At 42.7% G+C, this 18,536-nt stretch overlaps 1 protein-coding gene across 1 annotated transcript in view; it reads right to left on the bottom strand.

Moving 5' to 3' along the window:
* The window catches only part of LOC130538836 (collagen alpha-1(XI) chain-like), a 57,671-nt gene that overhangs the window by 33,456 nt on the left and 5,679 nt on the right, over positions 1–18,536 (bottom strand). Inside the window, exons 3-12 of the mRNA XM_057056773.1 lie at positions 17,154–17,367; positions 16,061–16,223; positions 8,156–8,284; positions 4,616–4,705; positions 4,336–4,434; positions 3,056–3,358; positions 2,068–2,133; positions 1,562–1,603; positions 1,336–1,398; positions 6–80 (exon numbers count right to left, since the gene is read on the bottom strand). Of these exons, the coding sequence (XP_056912753.1) occupies positions 6–80; positions 1,336–1,398; positions 1,562–1,603; positions 2,068–2,133; positions 3,056–3,358; positions 4,336–4,434; positions 4,616–4,705; positions 8,156–8,284; positions 16,061–16,223; positions 17,154–17,367 (1,244 nt within the window). The remainder of the gene's footprint in view (positions 1–5; positions 81–1,335; positions 1,399–1,561; positions 1,604–2,067; positions 2,134–3,055; positions 3,359–4,335; positions 4,435–4,615; positions 4,706–8,155; positions 8,285–16,060; positions 16,224–17,153; positions 17,368–18,536) is intronic.

The following is an 18,536-nucleotide window of genomic DNA, read 5'->3' as shown; positions in this document are numbered from 1 at the left end:
CTTACTGGGAGCATCAGAATGGTTCCTGGAAGCCCAGGGACACCATCTGAACCAGGAAGACCAGGCCGCCCTGGAGGACCCTGGACGACACAAGCATCATGATTATCTTCTCAAACCTGAGCTAAAATTATAACTACACATGGAAAAGGAAAGAAGTGATTTTTCTCTAAAGTATCATACAATTGACTTTCTAAGAATCTAACATGGCCGCGAAGGTTTGAACAACTACTAAAAGCAAGAAAGAGAAAGATTTTAAACAGAGGCTGGACAAAGAGGACTTCCATGGTGCTCTGTTCGAAATTATAGCACTATATCTACATTTCAAATCAATATATCCAACCTCTGATATCCCTGATCAAACTGTTTCCCTTAAATGCATACATAACTCGATAACTGTTAAGTTATTGAAAACAGGCTGCAAAAAAAATAAAAAATGGAGTCCCGGTGTTGATGGGAGGCACCACCGACCACAGACCATCCTCAGAATGATTCCATGTGCCTCTGCCTGTCTTTTCGCAGAGGCCAGTAAGTAATAAGCGCTGGTATTGTGGCAATGTGTTGTGTTAATGACATTTCAACATGAATAGGAAAGTTATGTCAGTGAAACCGGAGGGGGGGGGGACTGTAATTTTAAGAAAAAGCAATGAATCAAACACTGAGACGAAGGCCGCGAAGCGAAAACCACAAGACTTGAGCAACAAGCCTCCCTTGATCCCACTGTCAAACCCTCAGGGGCTTCTCATGGGAGGAAAAAAAGGCGGGGGTTTGGAAGGCAAAGATACTTTCTGATCACTTTAACATGGTAGAACAATGCGCCTTTTGTACGGTCACCCTGGAGAAAGTGAGGGAAGGTATTTATTTGTTTATTTTCACTGTCAGTTAAAGGATTAAGTGAGGGGAAAAAACGCCGTCCTCTGGTGGGGACAGGCAGCCAGTCGACACCATCGAGTCAGTCGAATCGATGAGTGGAACTCTGTGCTGATGGGGAAATCACAGCTTCATTTAAGGACGGCTGATTGGTTTCTACCTGGTCTGATCACGTCTCCACTTCCTTTTTTACCCATTTTTTTCCTACTCTAGTTTGATGATAGCTAATTTCTTGTCCCTCCATGTTAGAGACGCAGGAAACTTCTTTCATTTATAAAAGTTACACATTAAGAGTGATCAGACAGTGACACAGCTGAGCAATGCTTAAAATATGGTTAAAAAATGATGAAACTAAATATTATTTCCTGTTGTTAAAATAGAGCTGGTTTAATATTACTGGAGAGGTGCCACCGAGTTTCTCTGAAACATCTGGAACCAGCTGTGAAATGAGGTGAGCCTTTTACTCACCCTCACACCAGGATCTCCTGGGGGACCAGGGGGACCCTGCAATCCTGGGGTTCCAGAAACGCCCTGAAATAACACAGAAATGCGCATAACACTGAGTTAAAGACATCCCCAAATACTGCCTACCGGCGAATGGAGCTGAAGCTCTTTCCATAAAGACATTTTCCCCTCTTTAGCTGTTTTCCATCTGTGGAAGGCTAACAGGAGTTTGGGAGAATGTGATACTCACTGCTTGGCCAGGGGGTCCTTGGGGTCCTTCTACAAGCATTCCCTGAAAAAGGTGCATACAGTAGCATTATAAGGCAGCATATAAAATCCACAGGCAATGGAGGAATGAGGGGAAATGGGAGCCGTAGGGTGCTTCGGATTTGAGGTTAAGTGGATTGTTTATAGCTACACACTGACGGATTGTTGATGTTCTATCCCATAATGAATGTGTATGCATATGGTCAAAGATGTGGGAGCCTGTGGTGGTGCAGATGTAATGGGAGGAGACACAGCTGCTATTCCAGTCAGTGTTTAGGCTTAAATCTAAATTGTATAGAATGAGACTCTAAAGATGTGGGCTGGTGTGTGATTTAGCACTGTTTTTAGCACAGTTGTCGGTGCTGAGGTGTGTTCAGGTTCCTCAGAAGAGAGACATAAGGTCATGTGTCAGTAGAACTGGGGCCTGGGATGATTCAGCACTTCTATTGTGTTCACAAGTCTGAATCCACTTTTGAATTTTCCACTTACCGGCTCAATGACAGCAGGTTCGCCCTTCTCTCCTTTCTCTCCCAGATAACTGTGACCTCCCCCCACCTGGGCACATAACAGTCAGACAAGGTGAAGCTTTTTCCCTTAACCGGCTCTGCAAAACGGAATGCTGACTAGTGTCGAGCGCGCGTTAACGTATTCAGCAGTGTGAGAAGAGGATTTTTTCCTCCTCTTTCCTGCCTGCTGGAAAAACAAACCACAAGAATAATTTTGCAAGAAGCTATAATTTAGACATCGGTCCGACTGCTATTTATTAAGCTCCCTCAATGGCCGGGAACTGGCAAGAAAAAAAGACCCCAACTGTGCGCGAATGCAGAGGTCGTCACCTGACACTATCCACACAATGACTTCACATGAGAAGAATTCACCAACCACCCACATCCGCGTGTCTGAACCCCATTCGATTCTACAGGGTGGAAAGCAAAAGCTGTGCCGTGGGGATGTGTTGAAAGTGTAGAGCCCTGCTAGATTGGTCTAGATTCACCCAACACAGACTGATCTCGGGCCAGTACCCAGAGAGGGCCTGTGTCACTTCCTGCCTCTAAGAATAAGGAACCTGTCAAAAGCCAAAAAGCTGGAACAGTCTGAAGAGATATTGGAGTTATTAAGCAGTCGTTCTGGAGAGAAGGTTTTATGATGGTTGATCCCTCCAGATTAGTGGTGAGGCGACCAAAGAGGAGCATGTCTTTAATTAACCACGAAGGTCAGTGAGGGCTGAGAGGTTGTCGAGGGGGAGCGCATGTGCCGATAGCTGTGTTGACATCTGTTTATCTACAGCAGACTAGCAGAGACAAGGTGTGTGTTTTACTTCCTGGTGTATTTGTCTCCGAGCCAAAAACCCGAGACCTTCAGCTTCAGAAATAATAAACAACCAGGGTGATGCAGAAACGATCTATTAAGCATTCCATTGTTAGCATCTTCACATTCCGGCTCCTCTGTGCCACCCACCAACGGTCGGGCCACTTACATTGCTCTCTCTGAAGTCGGTCTCAGCAGGAACACCAGGGCCGAACTCCTCCTCGTATGCTGCCGATGTGGGCTTGGCATCCGTGTGGCCAAAGTCGTCATAATCGCCGTAAGCGTACGGCTTCTCGAATTCTTTGGTGTCGTATTCCTTCAGGTCGTACTCTTTAAACTCATACATGTCAGGGGCGGGGGCGGCCTTCTCTTTGGTATCCACCGGGACCACAGTTTCCACTGTAACGGTTGGGTCTGCCCCCACCTGCTCCACGCCAGTGATGTAGTCGTCCACTATTTCCCCATCGTAGTTCTGGAATGAGTGCGGATAAAAAAGTGTTGGAGGGGGAGGTCAAAAATAACCGTGGCAGAAGCAGTAAAGAGACTTACTTTACACTCTAATAATACGCTGCTAAATACATAAATGATTAGTGAATCCTCCTGTAAGTGTTCCTCTATATAATAAACAGGCCTTGCTGGGATTAAGTGCTCAGGTTTGGGCAAATCGATTCCATTGCTTGATTATTAAATAGTCTCAAAAGAGGCTGCACAACTTTTCATCCCATAAACCACAACCCAATTTCGAAGAAGGTGCTGACAGAGCAGAAAATAAAGTTGGAGCTGTAATAAAAAAAGACAGGTACAGTAGAGAAATCCACTCTCCAAAAATTAACTAATGCCAGATTGGAGAAATGCCTTTTTCCCCCATGTGGGTAATATAATATTGTTGTATACTTTGATTGAAATCATCCATCATTACTTATGTTGGATTTATGTGCAACACCATCCAGTGTGGCTTACTGAAAATGTTCCAGCGTGGCACACCATGTGCTTAGTTTCCCTGGTTACCACTCCAGTCTGACGGTTTCAATAAATCCGATGTGTAAAAGCGAAGCTGCATTAATCGGCTTCAGAGGTACATCCTAATACAATCTGCAGACAATTGCCTATGCACGGCACACAGCTCTACTGAGTATCCCACTTATGTTCCTTATTATGTGCATTTTCTGTGACTTTGGCAGAAATGGAGGCTGAGTGGAGTGTAACAGACTCAAGATATGCTAGAAACTTGGAGGTTGTGTCAATCTACTCAAGTTAAAAGCTTTACGATGCTTTCATGCGTTCTATCGGCTAGTGTGATTTTTTTGGTCACATTTTCCCACCATTTGAAGCAAATGCACATTAATTTGGGATTGAACCGATATCCACATTTTACATCCCTCAATATAATTGCATGTTGACGGTTCATCATTACATCAGTCTTACAGATGTCGGCACTCGAAACCTTACCTGGCCTTGTGCGGTGGTCTCGGTGCCGGTTTCTGGTTGACTTCCATCCAGGGTGATGTAGTCGTACTCCCCTGTGTAATAGTCTCCGCCCACTTGGGTCTGAAACGAGCAAAGAGCCAGAGACGTTCTAACACAACTCACTTGTTCATCGTCTGTGCATACCACAACAAATGAAAGGAAATCACAAGACATGTGGAAAAAAGGTCTTTTTAAATGAAATTGTCTAACAGCATGCGGGTTAAGCAGAAAGGGTGAGGGGTGGAGATGGGCCGGGGGTTACCTCAGTCTTGACTTGTTCAGTTGGGGGGGCATCTGTGGTTAGCTCTCCTTCAGTGTAGTCATAGAAATCACCATACTCATAGTTAGTGTCCTGGAATGTAAAAGGGATGGGGGGGGTTAATTACTAAAATCATGTAAATAAAGCAACAGAATGTCTGGCACCTTATTTACATGGCACCATATTTGCTCTCGACATGTTATTTCCAACATAACATGGTAAAATTTGTTAAAATGTCACATCCATATCACAAAACTGAAAGACTTATGGATGGCAGCATGAGTCCCCATTTCCATTTTAGCCAAATCTGAGTGGTCCAGCTGAAGGTCTCAACCGAGCAGGCAGCTCTTAAGATTCTTTTAGGCTTTCAGCAGGGCGGCGTAAGGTTAACATGATGCTGGTAACAAAGTATCGGCCTCCAAAAGCTAATTGTACGCAGGGGTTTCACAAATCGGCCCTTTAAAGCAGAAACGTTACATTGGCCTGACTCATGTTGACAAATGACAATGTGATGTAAAATAAAGTACAAAAGGAATAAACCATGATGACAGATGACATCGGAGGAGGCTTTCTTCTGTTCAAACAAAATATTTCCTTTAATTTTTTCCCCAAAACGTCACATTTATTTGTAGATCACATTGCAGTCTGTTTACCTTTGAGATTTAATTCAGCTTCATCCAGCAGAGAGGCAACATTGTAAACAAAATGCAGTGACAAAGGGGAAACAGGCTTTGAAAAAGCGAGGCCCCCTCTTTCACTCCAAGTGCTTCCAAGGCTGCACAAACCCTGTTGTCTGCCTTCAGTCCAGACTCATAATGTACTATGAATCGCTCATAAATGCTCTTATCAGACTATTCAGTCCTTATTAGTCTGAGTCGACCATGCGGGTGGAACTTGACACTGTGGCCCCACCGTTGCATCACTCCTGTATATTCTCTGACTCCCACTAATGGAATGTCAGGGCTTCCTTTTCTGCATTGTGCACGGACGAATTGCAAAAAAGAGACGCAAAGTTTCTGCACACTACTTTGGTTCTATTGTTGTCGAAAGAAAGATGAGTAAAATTAAATAACAAGGCCAGCTCCTGTTCCATCAGCTGAGGGATTTCTACGAATCCCTGGATGTCTGCTAACCTCGTAAAAAAAAAGTTCCACGGCTGCTGCAATGTTGGCCTGGCTTTATTTCAGTGGCCCGGAGAGAAAAAGAGAAGTCACACAAGAGTGAAGCTGTGGCCAGAATAACTAGACTGCCTGAAAGAGAAGGAGCAACGGGTCAGACAGAGAGAGCGAGGGACAGATTCAGAATGATTTACGGTGTTGAAGTGCTTGGCTGAGCCGAAGGTCTCCGAGGCAGGCTTGGATAAAAGGCATAAATACAGACGGCTGCTCATAAAAACAGAGAAAAAAAGAGAAAATAACCCCAGCATCACTTTCTTTTCCCTTCCTGTAGCTGCTCTGGAGATATAGCTGAGCTGAGTACATCAGGCCAGCAGGAGCATCATCCCAGGTCGAAAACTGCTGTAAAATTAGAAAGGTTTGTTTGAAGCACTGAAGTTTAGACGGTTTTACACTTGCAAAGATGGGCGAGGAGGGAGATATAAATTCTTAAGCAGTGATCCGTCCTGTGAACTAACGTTCCTGCTGAATTTTTACTGGGTGAGAGACTACGCTGGAATGTAGGAAGACATTCCTATTAAAACTGCACATCTAGCAATAATTAATAAACCGCATTTAAAACCTTCTTGCATCCAAAAAAATCTCCTTGTTGTCTTCAAGTCTTGGTTCTAAATCCAAAATTGGTGAAGAGGCAAGATTTTCCAAGACACGGTACCCACTGTACAGCCAATACTTTCAACTAAAGACCTGGCTTTTCACTTCTTCTTCTCTTCTTTCTTGAAAAGAGGTGCGCAAAGTCCACTTTTCCAGGTACTGGGGAAGGAAAAGCTTAAATTTCCCTGGGAGTCTGGGCAGAGTCTGCAGAAGTCATTAGAGATATAAATCACAGGACCACTCAAAGTGGGCTCAGACTTTGTGGCAGGGAAGAAAGGAAAAGTTTCCAGGCTGAGCTCATCAGTTTTTTTTTTCTTTGTCTGAAATATGGAGCCAACAGGACGCATTGAATGAGCAAAATAGAAAAATGAAAACAAAAACGGAAGGTGTTATTCTTTCTCCACAGGGGTGCCCACATCCAGGCTGGATTTTCTGTCCTGCTGATGCTTCCTTTTCTGTACTACCACGTAGACATCGCTTTCATCCGGGATCCCACCTTCCTTAGAGGAAGTGTTTCTGCCTGGAAGGACAGAGCACCCGGTGCAGCTTTAGCCCTCAAAGACTAGATGTAGACATCCCTGCTTCAGAACTAAATAAGCCATATTATGGGTCTGCACGTTTTCCCTTGGCGTCTGTATTTACTCTACTAAAGAGTTCAGGGAGGTCAACTAAGGAAAACAGCGTAATTGACGTAAAATCCAGTGTGATTTTTTTAAAATAGAAAAATATATATCTTTGAGAATGTTAAGTTTGAGATCTCATTGGTCATGGAACGCAATCTGCCAACAAATCTGTTTTATAAGCTCTTGCTCCTTTGAGGGATCGAAAAGACGACAAGATTTGTGCCAATTCCCACAGCGCCCATTAGTGCTGCATGCTGATCTATATGTCTAAAATATCTTGGCAACTCTTTTTATTAATTTATTAGCATGTTTATGAGTCCTTTGTTTAACAAGACCTGATGAAGAATATGGAAGTCTTCATCAGAATATGGAATGAACCAAAGGATAGCCCAATATTGTAGAATACTTTGCTTGGACTTGGCAGATATTTGCCTTCTCTGCGGATGCCTGACTCAGGCTATAGGTGAAATATAATGACTGACAGCCGTATGTATAGGTTGAGTGATTATGTTCACAAGCTCACAAGCAATAACGTGCGGATGTCCGAACTACTCCGGCAATGCAAGAGGGCGGGATTTGCATCATCAGTCTCTTGCAGCGGAATGAAATAAATGGACACATGCTGTCCACAGTCGTATCTGTCCAACAACAACCGATGACTCAACATTTGTTAAATTCCCATAAAGTTTGGTGTGGCAGAGGTTTGCAAGCCTGGCCAAACTCCATTGTTCCAAAGGGAGTGACAGCCCAGCGCTCAAGCTGCCAAGACAGTTCTGATGAAATCCTCGCGTGATAGCACGCAGAGTCTCCACGTTCTGATCTATAAAGAGACAGATGGCTGAAACTGCTACGAAACCAACGATTTATGTGCGAGATGGAGAAACTGGAAAAGAATGAGACAATGTTTGTTAGCTATAAAAGGCTCAAAACTCTCAAGTCACTACCACACCCTGAAAGAGGACTCCGTCCTGCATCCTTCTTATTCACCCCCCCATAATTTATGATCCCAGTATCCACATCCCAGACACGTGTTCCCTCTTTGTTTTCACTCTCTATCATTTATTTTTAATTCCCACATCCCTCCCCTCCTTAAGCCCCCCCAATTCCCAAATCCTTCTTCCCTCCTTGCACACACTTCTCCAGATACTGACCTCGCCCTCCGGTTCCTGTGCCTGGGGGGTGTCATGGTGGTTGGGCGTCTCACAGTCAGGGCTGTAGTGTTCACAGTAGTCATAGGCTGCCCTGGGGTCTGCCACTATCAGCAGCTGTTGGATGTCTCCCTACAATGAAGGAAAGGGGATAAAAAGACACATCAATGGAATCCACTGCATATTTCATGAGATTGGATTTTGAATCGGGAAGAATTTTTCTCTACTTGTAATGTTTTTATTGAGTCTGACTGTAACCAGAAAAAAGTCCACAGGAATAATTCTATAGGTGAGCTATTTTTTGTCCTTTTCTAACTAGTTTGACTTGACAAAGGGTTCCAAATGCTACAGTCCTGAGGAACCTGTTGATGTTGAGCAGATGCCAAGCAGACATACTACGTCCAAGACCTGCACCTTATAGGAACCAGGGAATCAAAATGGAGCAATGCGGAATTCTTTTGTGGAGACATGCTGTGTAACATTCTGAGCAGCTGTTTTCCCACATTTAAATCCTCCTGAAATCCTATCAAACCTTTCATATCAATGTTGGCATATTAACAGTACAGCATGAAATAGCGCTTTAGCCGCTTTCCCTCAGACATTGATTTTATATAATTAGTAGTAACAAAGAAGGTTTCCTGATATTTGCTACCAATGCTGACATCAAACCAGAAACTAGATATCCCCATAAAAATATGTAAACATTTTGCCTTGCATGATTGTAACTGATTTCCCACTACTATACAAAACAAGAGACAGAAAGCTCCCGACAACAAACTACATATAATGGAAAACTTGAAAAAAGTGAAAGTTCTTGGGGGTCTCTCAAGTAATACCTTTTCCAGAGTCCATTTGCTCAGACGTCGGGGAAGGCAACCCTACCCAGCAGATAAATAACCACACTGCACACTTATCTAAGGCCGTCTGTTTTTCATGAGCCTTCAGAAGAGGAAATTAGATCCCTTCTTTCCACCAGCCAAAGGCTCTTTTTCCATCATAGCTGCCTGCAGAATTCCTCAAGCAGGAATCCAATGCCACCGATGTGGAGAATGTTTTCCATACCAATCCAGTCTGAGGGTACCTCAGCTGACCTGCAACAGAACCCACCTTGCCCGAGCAGCACTGGTGCCGCATAAAGGGAAGGAATCTGTGGATGCCGTGGGTGGCCTCACGGCAGGAAGCCCTTACATGCAGGTTGCATTACAGGAGGCAACATCTGTACATGTGTGTCGCTCTGGAAAACATTAGAAATCGCTCGTCCTGTGTTCTTAAAGCAAATCTCAACAGAGTATGAAACAAGTTAAAGATCAAACACATGCTTATATTTGCCTTCTGTAGTTCATGCAGTAATCAGCCTGCTTGCCATGATTTCAATAAAAAACACATGACAGGGAGTTCTTTACCATCCACCAGGCACAACATTGAATTACACCATTTTTCTTCCTCTCCATAAAATCTATAGTCCATTAAAATAGCAGTGGCATAAAAGCAAACATGTGCAGCCAAGAGGGTGTCAGTTTAATCCCAAGGCTTCAGAATAAATCAGGGCGGGGAAGAGTGAGAACAATTCTTGGGCTAGACGTTTAACGGCCAGCTGTGACCAGCAGATCAAACTGTGGTTTTACTGGGAAGCTTCCAGGTGTGAATGTATGAGCGTAACCGAGGGTGGAGGAGGGCGTTTCTGCAAACGAAAATTGAACCGGCTCTGACTCTGCACCTCCCACAGCAGCGGACGCTGCAACGACAAATAGAGTAGACCATCTCAAATTAATAACACTTGTCCAGACACCACGCACACGGCGTGCATATGTCTCTGTACGAGCAATTCCAACGCCCGAAACCAAAAGACCAGTGAAAGATAAACACATGTGGCAGTTGGAAGAGGTCTATCTGCTTCCCCCGCATGTGCACGAACAGCAAATGTGCCTTTTTTGTTTTCATTTTATTGAACCCATCTGACTGACACTGACACATTAAAAAAAACAGAATTTTTCTACTGAACTGTACTGTAACTGAACACAGTCGAGCAGGTAGAAGCTGTCAGATGCAAAAGTTAAGGGAAATATTTTTAATTGCTAACCTAATTTAATTCGATCAACACTGGCCATTAAATCATCAATAGTGAATATATGTTTAAAAATACAGATTTGTTTTTAAATCTAAAGAAAATTTCTGGACTATTTATATTTGTAAATGATAAAAATACTGCAGGAAACCTCAGTCACAACACTGGTTGATGCATTTCAGTACATTGTGTGTCAGAGTAATAAAATAATACAATTCATGATGACAATATCCAACATGTACCGGTAGCTACAAGCTGAGAGTCTTCAAGTAATGCAGTGATTCACTCACTCCTGAATGATCCTTTTCTCAGATCTCTCTCTCTCTCTCTCTCTTCCATCTCTCTTTCAACTGTCTGTGTCTCCTTCATCTGCGTCTATTTGTGTTTGTAGATTTTACAGTCTGGGCCCTCTTGAGCGGAGACGTTTAAGGTTCTCTTCATGGAGGCAAGACTGATCTACAGCTCAGGCAGCAGAGCAAGAAAAGCTCAAGTACTACAGACTAAAGGAAGTGTGTTTTAATGTCGACTATGCTTATTGAATTTTCTATATATTGAGTACCAAAATACACATTCTACTAGCAAAGTGAGGACATTTTAGCTGGTCCCCACAACTTTAAAGGACTATCTGATTTTTTTCAGGTTGAGGATAGGTTTGGGTTGAGGTTAAAGTTAGGATTAGGGTTATGGAGTTAGCTTGGATGGTATGGGTGAAGGTAAGGAGTTAGGTAATGTATTATCTATGAAAGTCACGCAAAGATAGAAATGCGAGATAGAGTGTGTGTGTATGAGTGCTGGGAATATGTGCACTGTTCACTCTTCATTTAAAACACTCACTTCACACCAGTGACACTGAACTTCTGTGGTTGGTGGCATTTCCCTAGTAGATCCCACACACACTGACAGCCTGCCGATCACCTGGCAGTAGGCGGTGTTACACCCTTTTGGCAGATCATTAAATCTAAACTGACAACCCTGCTAAAAGGATACTGGTGAACACTGTACTGGTGTGAACACTGATGTCTGAGCACACTTTACTTCATTCACCAGCAACATCAAGTGGCAGCCTTAATTCGAAGCAGATCCAGTTGGACCTGCATCAGAGATGACAAGAGACACCAATATTTGCCCGCTCTGCATTTGTCGGATGGTATTTAGAAGCATAAACAAGACTTTGACTTATGTTTGCCTTCACAGACTTTACAGTGTATTTGATTTAGATACATTGTCAACACAAGCAAAATAGGGACCGTAGTGATCTCAAAGAGATTTAATCCTTTCATGCAATCGTCTTAAACTATGCCAGAACTTCACATTGTACGCGTGGGCTGGCAAAAACCTAAATGGAGCCATCCTTCTGAAGATCTAACACATGCTCAGCTCCAAATATGTGACTGGTAAACCTCTGTGTTGGTGGAACAACAGTCCCTTCTGCCATGCAGTATTGAAATACAAAAAAGATTAGATTTTCGCCTTTGTTACAAATGTAAGGTTATTTCTACAATAGTATTTTGGTTTTGTATTCCCACATCCGTACTGGTAAACAAAGGGAATTATCGAAAACATGACAAAACAGACCCCTTTTAATATTGCCATATAAGACAACTTATCAAGCATTTACATGTGCATTTAAATCAAACTACTCTTCTCACTTGATTAGCGTAATAATTCATACACATGGACTTTCTGACTACTGCATTACGCTTATAGTCAATGACAGATCACGCAGGCCGGCTCGCCGTCCGCATGCTCTCAAATCACAAGCAAACTACTGTATATGGGAAGTTAGCCTTCCTACATTCGGACGTCTGTGACTTAGGCCTCCACATGCATATTATGCAAGTGAACTTACGCAGGATTTTGTTTTTCACACGTACATGAAGACGCACTTATTGAAAAGATACGCAGGTTCACAATCACAGTTGTTGCCCAGCGCAACGGGTAATGGCCTGCAAAAGCAGCTGCAGGACATTCATTCATCTGGATCATAGGATTAAGAAACTCCAATCGCATACCGACAGGCGTAACCATCACAAAACCGATAACAATGGTGGTTCAAATCTTACTCGTGCATATTGTTAAATTGGCAGTATTTCACTGGCACACAAACTCGCTGCCTTTCCAGCTGGACCGTTTAAACGTCAGGGGGAACATGCATAATGTCCAGATTTCCCCAAGCAAGTTATTAATTGCAGGGTTTGTGGTCTAAAGAGGGATAAAGTTTCTTTTCAAGCAGTGGCGACACACAACTGCTTCACACACGCTGACTATCGAAACATTTTTCCTGACAGTAGCTCTTAAAACTGAACCATCTGCTTCACTTTCTGTCTCCCTTGTCTCTTTTTTTCCATGAGCAAAAACTTTAAGAAGCACCTTGGGTCCTGTTCTTCCTGACTGTGGTGCTACCAGTCACAGGGTCACACCGCAATGGGATGGATGGAATGATGACTTACTCATACCTGCATCAGAGAAGCACATTTAAACTTTTATAGGACTATAATCAAAAGAAAAAGCTGAAGATCATATCCAGTAACGCAGGCCAATAATTTATCCTCATGTCGTTCCGGAGGATAAAGATGTAGTGAAGCAGCTAAAAAACAGTCAGAGCGTTTCTCTTCCTGCCAAGTCAAACAAGAAGCAAAAGCTGAATTGAAGGCTCTGGGTCCATTAGAAAGGTTAGATTCCTCTACCAAAGACTTTCAGCTTAAGGGAAAGTACTTTAGAGTAATTAACTACTCAGTACTGACAGACACATAAGCAGATTACCATCGTCTCTCTCTCTCCACTATCTTCCACAAAAACAGACATTTTTCATGCATCAACGCACACAGTCGACATACACAAAGCGACGCAATGCACGACCAAAGATTTCCATCCTAGCCTTTTGGCTGGGTTTAGATTTAAACCTGGACGTGTGCAGACCCGGTCAGGGAGCATATCTTTTAAACAGCTGTTTGCCTGGAGCTAAGACCGAGCACACACTGATCATATTTTCCCCTTGTCTTCACTTGTCCCCGCTCTTCCAGCTTTGACACCTGCTCATGCGATCTGCTGCAACGGTAGAAGCTCACAGATCCGAGGCGTTTCAGAGGGGAAGGACAATCCCACGGCAAACTGTGGCACAACAATAGGTCAACAATACCACCACAATTAAGTGCTGTCATGAAGACATGCATCAACATTGTTACTCATATTTAACATAATAAAGGATTAGCTGGACACTATAGATCAAATGATTAAATTATTCAAGATTTCCTTTTGTCTATTTTTTCCAAAGCACAGTCCAATTGGTTTCTGTTACAATGAAAACAGCCAAAGTCTTACGAATCTGTGCTTTTTTTTTGCCCTTAATAATAAAGCAAATGAGATCTCAGCTATAAACAGTAACAGATTGCGATTATCGGTAGTGGGTTCTTTTTTTTTTAGTTGAAATGTGACAGTGATTAAATAATTGTTTAAATCAACTGGCTGTAGACTGAAAACCACCATAAGACATCACTATAGTTGCAGCCAGCATCCTCAATTTTTTTTATTCCCTTCAAGAGGGGAACCTCTCCAAACAAATTTCCTGTATTAAGACTTTTGCCAGCACAGCAGTGTGCTGTTAAGTAGCCAGTTTGCAATCAACAAATGAAGGGTTGTTAAATTGGAAGTGGAAAGAATCAGAGAGTAATATATGGCCACCCGGCAGCGCCGCGGTGTGACCCACTGTTTAAAACCCTCCTGCTACTGGCAAAGAGCCCCATATCCTTTGGAACAAAAGCAACAGGTTTCTGCTCGTCCAATTACCCTTTTATTGGTATTCATAACACTTATACTAACAACAAGATAAGAGTCACATAGCTGTTCATAAAGCAGCTTCAAAAATACAACACAATTGGCGAAAGTGAAGGCAGCTTTTATTCTGAGCATTAAAATACTAATGATCTTAATTGCAAACGCCAGTACCGATTGCTGTGTCCAACAGCTGATCTTCCGATAGTGTTAAAAGGTTGATTTACCCTCAGTCTGCATAGCTTTAACCCTAATATCCAGTAAAGGCCTCTACATGAGTTGAGACGGGCGGGGCCTCTATCCATGGGAATTCATTTCTGACCTGCAGGCATCCCCTGGTGTGAAAAAATTCCACACAGACACAAAATAAAGGGCATCATCTGTGTCACTTCAGCAACTGCACAGAGATCTGTGAGTGGTGATTAATCAGATCGTTAATACCTGCAAAATCCATTTAGGATAATATGAATAGCTGAAGTCAAAACTCGAGAACTTAGTAAGAGAAATCTCTAGACAAATGTGAAAGAGCGAGGGATTACTCATGTCTTTTGCAAGGAATAAAAAGCCAATGTTGTTGTTTTGGCTAATAAAATTGAGTTTGTCCTGTATGTACAAGTTAATGAAAAACAAATACCATTTTTGTGTGGCCTTGAGCATTTAAACTTAAAGTCTTAGAGAGAAAAAAATAGCCCTTTTCATAACAGTAAGAGGGACTTTGAGCTCAAGATTGACAATGTGCTTTCCATTACAACCCAAGCAGAATGGAGAAATAAATGGCATGTTGCTCGCACAAAAACATAATTGCTTTAGTCCAGTGAATGTCTGCATTATGTGTCTACAAGACTTCTGTGCAGCTGGAGGAAATGCTCTGACGTGCTGGGTTGTTTATAATTTCCAACTTCTTGTGAATAGTTGATGTGTGCATTCAACACAAATGATCACTATCTGCTATTGTCTTCTGTTTAAACTGTATATAGCTGATATATTTGGGGGAGGCAGATTCATTACATCGGTGTTGGTAATGCGGGAAGAAAAGGCTTTCACTGCATAAAAATGGTTGCTTCCATGTGACGGAGCTGATTTAAGATGTTTAGATTAGGAACATGTCTGTTGTCAGTCAGCCTGGTGATTGCAGTCTGAACTCCTCTGGGTTCTGCTGGCAGACTGCTGCTCCTGGAGGCCGACCACATGTCTGTGATTAGGTGTGATTAAGAACTGACTGTTTCCATGTTGATGTTGATATTCGATCATGTGGTCCAACAAAGCATGATGGAAATATATATGGTCAATTTTTCTATCCAAGAAATGTCATTTGTGTTCAGAAACTGTTCCCCACCAGACCAGACATGATGGTCCACAGGCCTCCGCAGTGGTAAAGATGCATGAGTGCGACATTGACATCACTCTCCAGCTGTAACTCAGCTTTAACACGGATAAAAGACACACCACCACTAAACAACAGGCAGTAGGGAGATAAAATGTGACAATTGCATGGACACCTGCACAACAACAGACCTAATCAACTAGAAACCCCTTTCCCAAGGACTAATATCCAGGTATGTGCATATAGAATGTCATGAAAAACTGAACTAAAAGCCAGTTTAACCATAGTTAAAATCCATCTCAGTTGCAGTGGTAGCTCACTCAGTGTGTAGGGGTCGAGAAGCAGAGGGTTCCAGGTTCTAGACAAAGTCACAGACACAATTTGGAAGGTGTGCTGGTATCAGCTGGACACTTTCACAGCACTGCTGAGGTACCCTTGAGAAAAGGTACCAAACCCCCGAGGGCTGACGGATGGCTGTTCAATAAGCTGGCAACTCATCCAGGGGTGTGCCCTGCCTTCACCCCCATGTACCTCTAATGGGCTCCTCCCTGTGACCCCACAAGAGAAGAACCATTTCAATTTGACTCTTGTTTGTAGTTTAATTACGAACAAGAGTCAAATTGAAATGGTTCTTCTCTTAACTACCTGCTTAATCAGTGACAACAGCTTAAAGCACAGTAGCTACAAATATGACACCATCATTATCAACACCCAGCTTGATCTTGATTCTTGATCGTCTCCATCTTACCTCAAAGACCTCCTCATCTAGGATTCTGGTACCAAAGACAGTGATGCCCTCAGTGTTGATGACGGCCCGACTGCTTCTCCGCAGCGGCCTGGTCACCTTCTTCTTACAGTCCACGATGATGGTAACGCTCTTCTTATCCACGCTGAGAGCAACACGATGCCACCTGTGAAGCAATGGCGATGAGACCCATTTAATCACAGCAAAAAGATAAATAAGGGACAAATCTGGTCCCTTGGACCAAGTGCACTGAATGCAACATGGGTAATTCTTCATCTTCCTCCCTTTACTGGGAGCATCACTGGTTTTGTTGGTTTATTCTTGTTTTGTTACCACATTATATTTCTGCCAAGATCAAGAACAAGGTCACTTATATATTTTAATATGTATCATAATGTAAGCATTAATCTTTTCTAAGCATTTGGTTCAAAAGTATTTTTTAACAATATCCAGCCTGGACTAATGATCACTTTCTGGGATCTAATGTAACCTATTATAGTGAGTTTTATATTTTCAGCTAATTTGTGACCATAAAAGAAAAAGAATGTAGATGTGTTGATTAAAAAATAGAGCCTGATCAGAACAAGCCTGAGGAAACTGAATGAAAGACGCCGACATGGACTATATTGTTATAAATAGAAAAATAAATGTATTGAATTGTTTATTTTTGGTTGAAACCTTTTTGGTTTTGGTGTAATTCATTGCACCGTTTTTGCTCAGCAACATGATTTCCAAAGATTCTGTCTAAATACTGTAAATATTCAAACAGTTGGCCAGCGATTTCTTGGCCATTACTGTCGGATTCACATCAGGCGGCGCTCAACAAATGACTGAACAAACAGGAGATGCTCATAAATTCTCCAGACTGAGCTTCTTGTTGACACTTCAGAAATACATTTAGGGGATTGTTTAACTCTGGCGTAAAACGTGGTCGATAAATCTGCGAAGCACGCTTTGTTTAAGAGTGAATGGTCTAAAACAGCAAACATGATATTGAACAACTGAAATCCTCCCTACCAAAAAAGAAAGCAGAGATTAACAGCCACATCTGGCCTCACAGATGTCCGAAGCTCTTCAGATGCAGCCGGTCACTTACTTGCCATCAGCCAGGTTGACGGAGTGGAACAGGGGATACTCGTCTGCCGATGGTTTACCGTGCTGGTCTTCGTACAGGAAGACGGGGCCGCGGCCCACCTCTACTCCCAGCTGCTGGATGCCCTGGTTGTTGTACACGGACAACAGGAAGGACTGGAGGCCAGCTTTGGGCTTGATGGTAAACATGATGGAGAAGTCTTCTGGAAAAACTCCCTCTGAAAGTCAAACATCGGTGTATCAGATAATTTGCTTCATCGGGATCAAAATGTCCCCATTGCTGGACAAATAGAGGATTGTTTGGTCTTCCCCAGCATTGAAACAAGTGTCCCTGTTCTCCCGCTGGCCAATTGTGTTGTAACGAGTAAATAGAGTAATGGCAATTTTACAAGCTGTTTAACTTTCTTTCCTCACAGTAAACTCCATTGTCTAGACAAGCGGCCCCTGAGACGTGAAAGCTTAAAGAACCTGGCTCAGCACTGGTGCTTCAGCCCCTTTCTCTAACCAAGGACTGTTAATACTCACCCAAATGTATTTTTAAAACCTTGAGGGCTGGATACAGTCACACAATGAAACCCGACCAAATGAAAGAGCAATTATTTCACACTTTCATTTCACATTTTGCTTCTGTGGCGCCTCCAATGTGCCGCCGCTCAAGCTTCATTATATCCCTCAAATTTCCATTACTGGGTGTGTAAGGTGTACTGGCAGCTGAAGCCAAAGATCACAGGAATGTGGCTCTAATACCTCACACTATTTTGAGCATTTTTAAATGATGTGACACCAAGTCCAATTGGAAAAGAAACAACACAGGCCGGGGAAATTTATTTAACAACCCCTAGTTCCTATTAAATTCATTGCCAAGTTGGTTTTGTGCAAGTGAGCAACTGGGGGCCCTTTCTACTCCCAACCTAACTAATAAAGAGTTAACAGGGCTCCAATGAATGTCAATTTTATTGATAGACATTACAATAGATCTCAAAAGACCAGTCTGATCAGAGACTCGTGTGCATCACAACATGGTTTCATCTGTCAGAAAGTCCTTGCACCACCTGTTACAGATTAACAGATCGGTCAAATACGTCACGCTCAAATCTGCTTGTGGAAAGATGCTTTGCTGACAAGATCAGAAGACGAAACTTAATTGTTAGGCTGCAGTAATTACCGCGCAGGATTTAATTCCCTCCAAATCAAATAAAAACCAGGTGCAGGATTTGAGTCTTAGCTTAAAACGTCTTACACCACGTGGTAGGAGACATTTGTTTCCAAAGGCATAATGGAAGTTTTCTTGAAACCACATCTGAATTGCATTTTAGAAAACAGAAAAATACATTTAAAAGGGGTATTATTTGAAATGACATGTGAGATGTTTCATTCAGCTTACAGC

The sequence above is a fragment of the Takifugu flavidus genome, chromosome 15, assembly GCF_003711565.1.
Source record: "Takifugu flavidus isolate HTHZ2018 chromosome 15, ASM371156v2, whole genome shotgun sequence".
NCBI lineage: Eukaryota > Metazoa > Chordata > Actinopteri > Tetraodontiformes > Tetraodontidae > Takifugu > Takifugu flavidus.
This window is presented reverse-complemented; position numbering and strand designations above follow the sequence as displayed.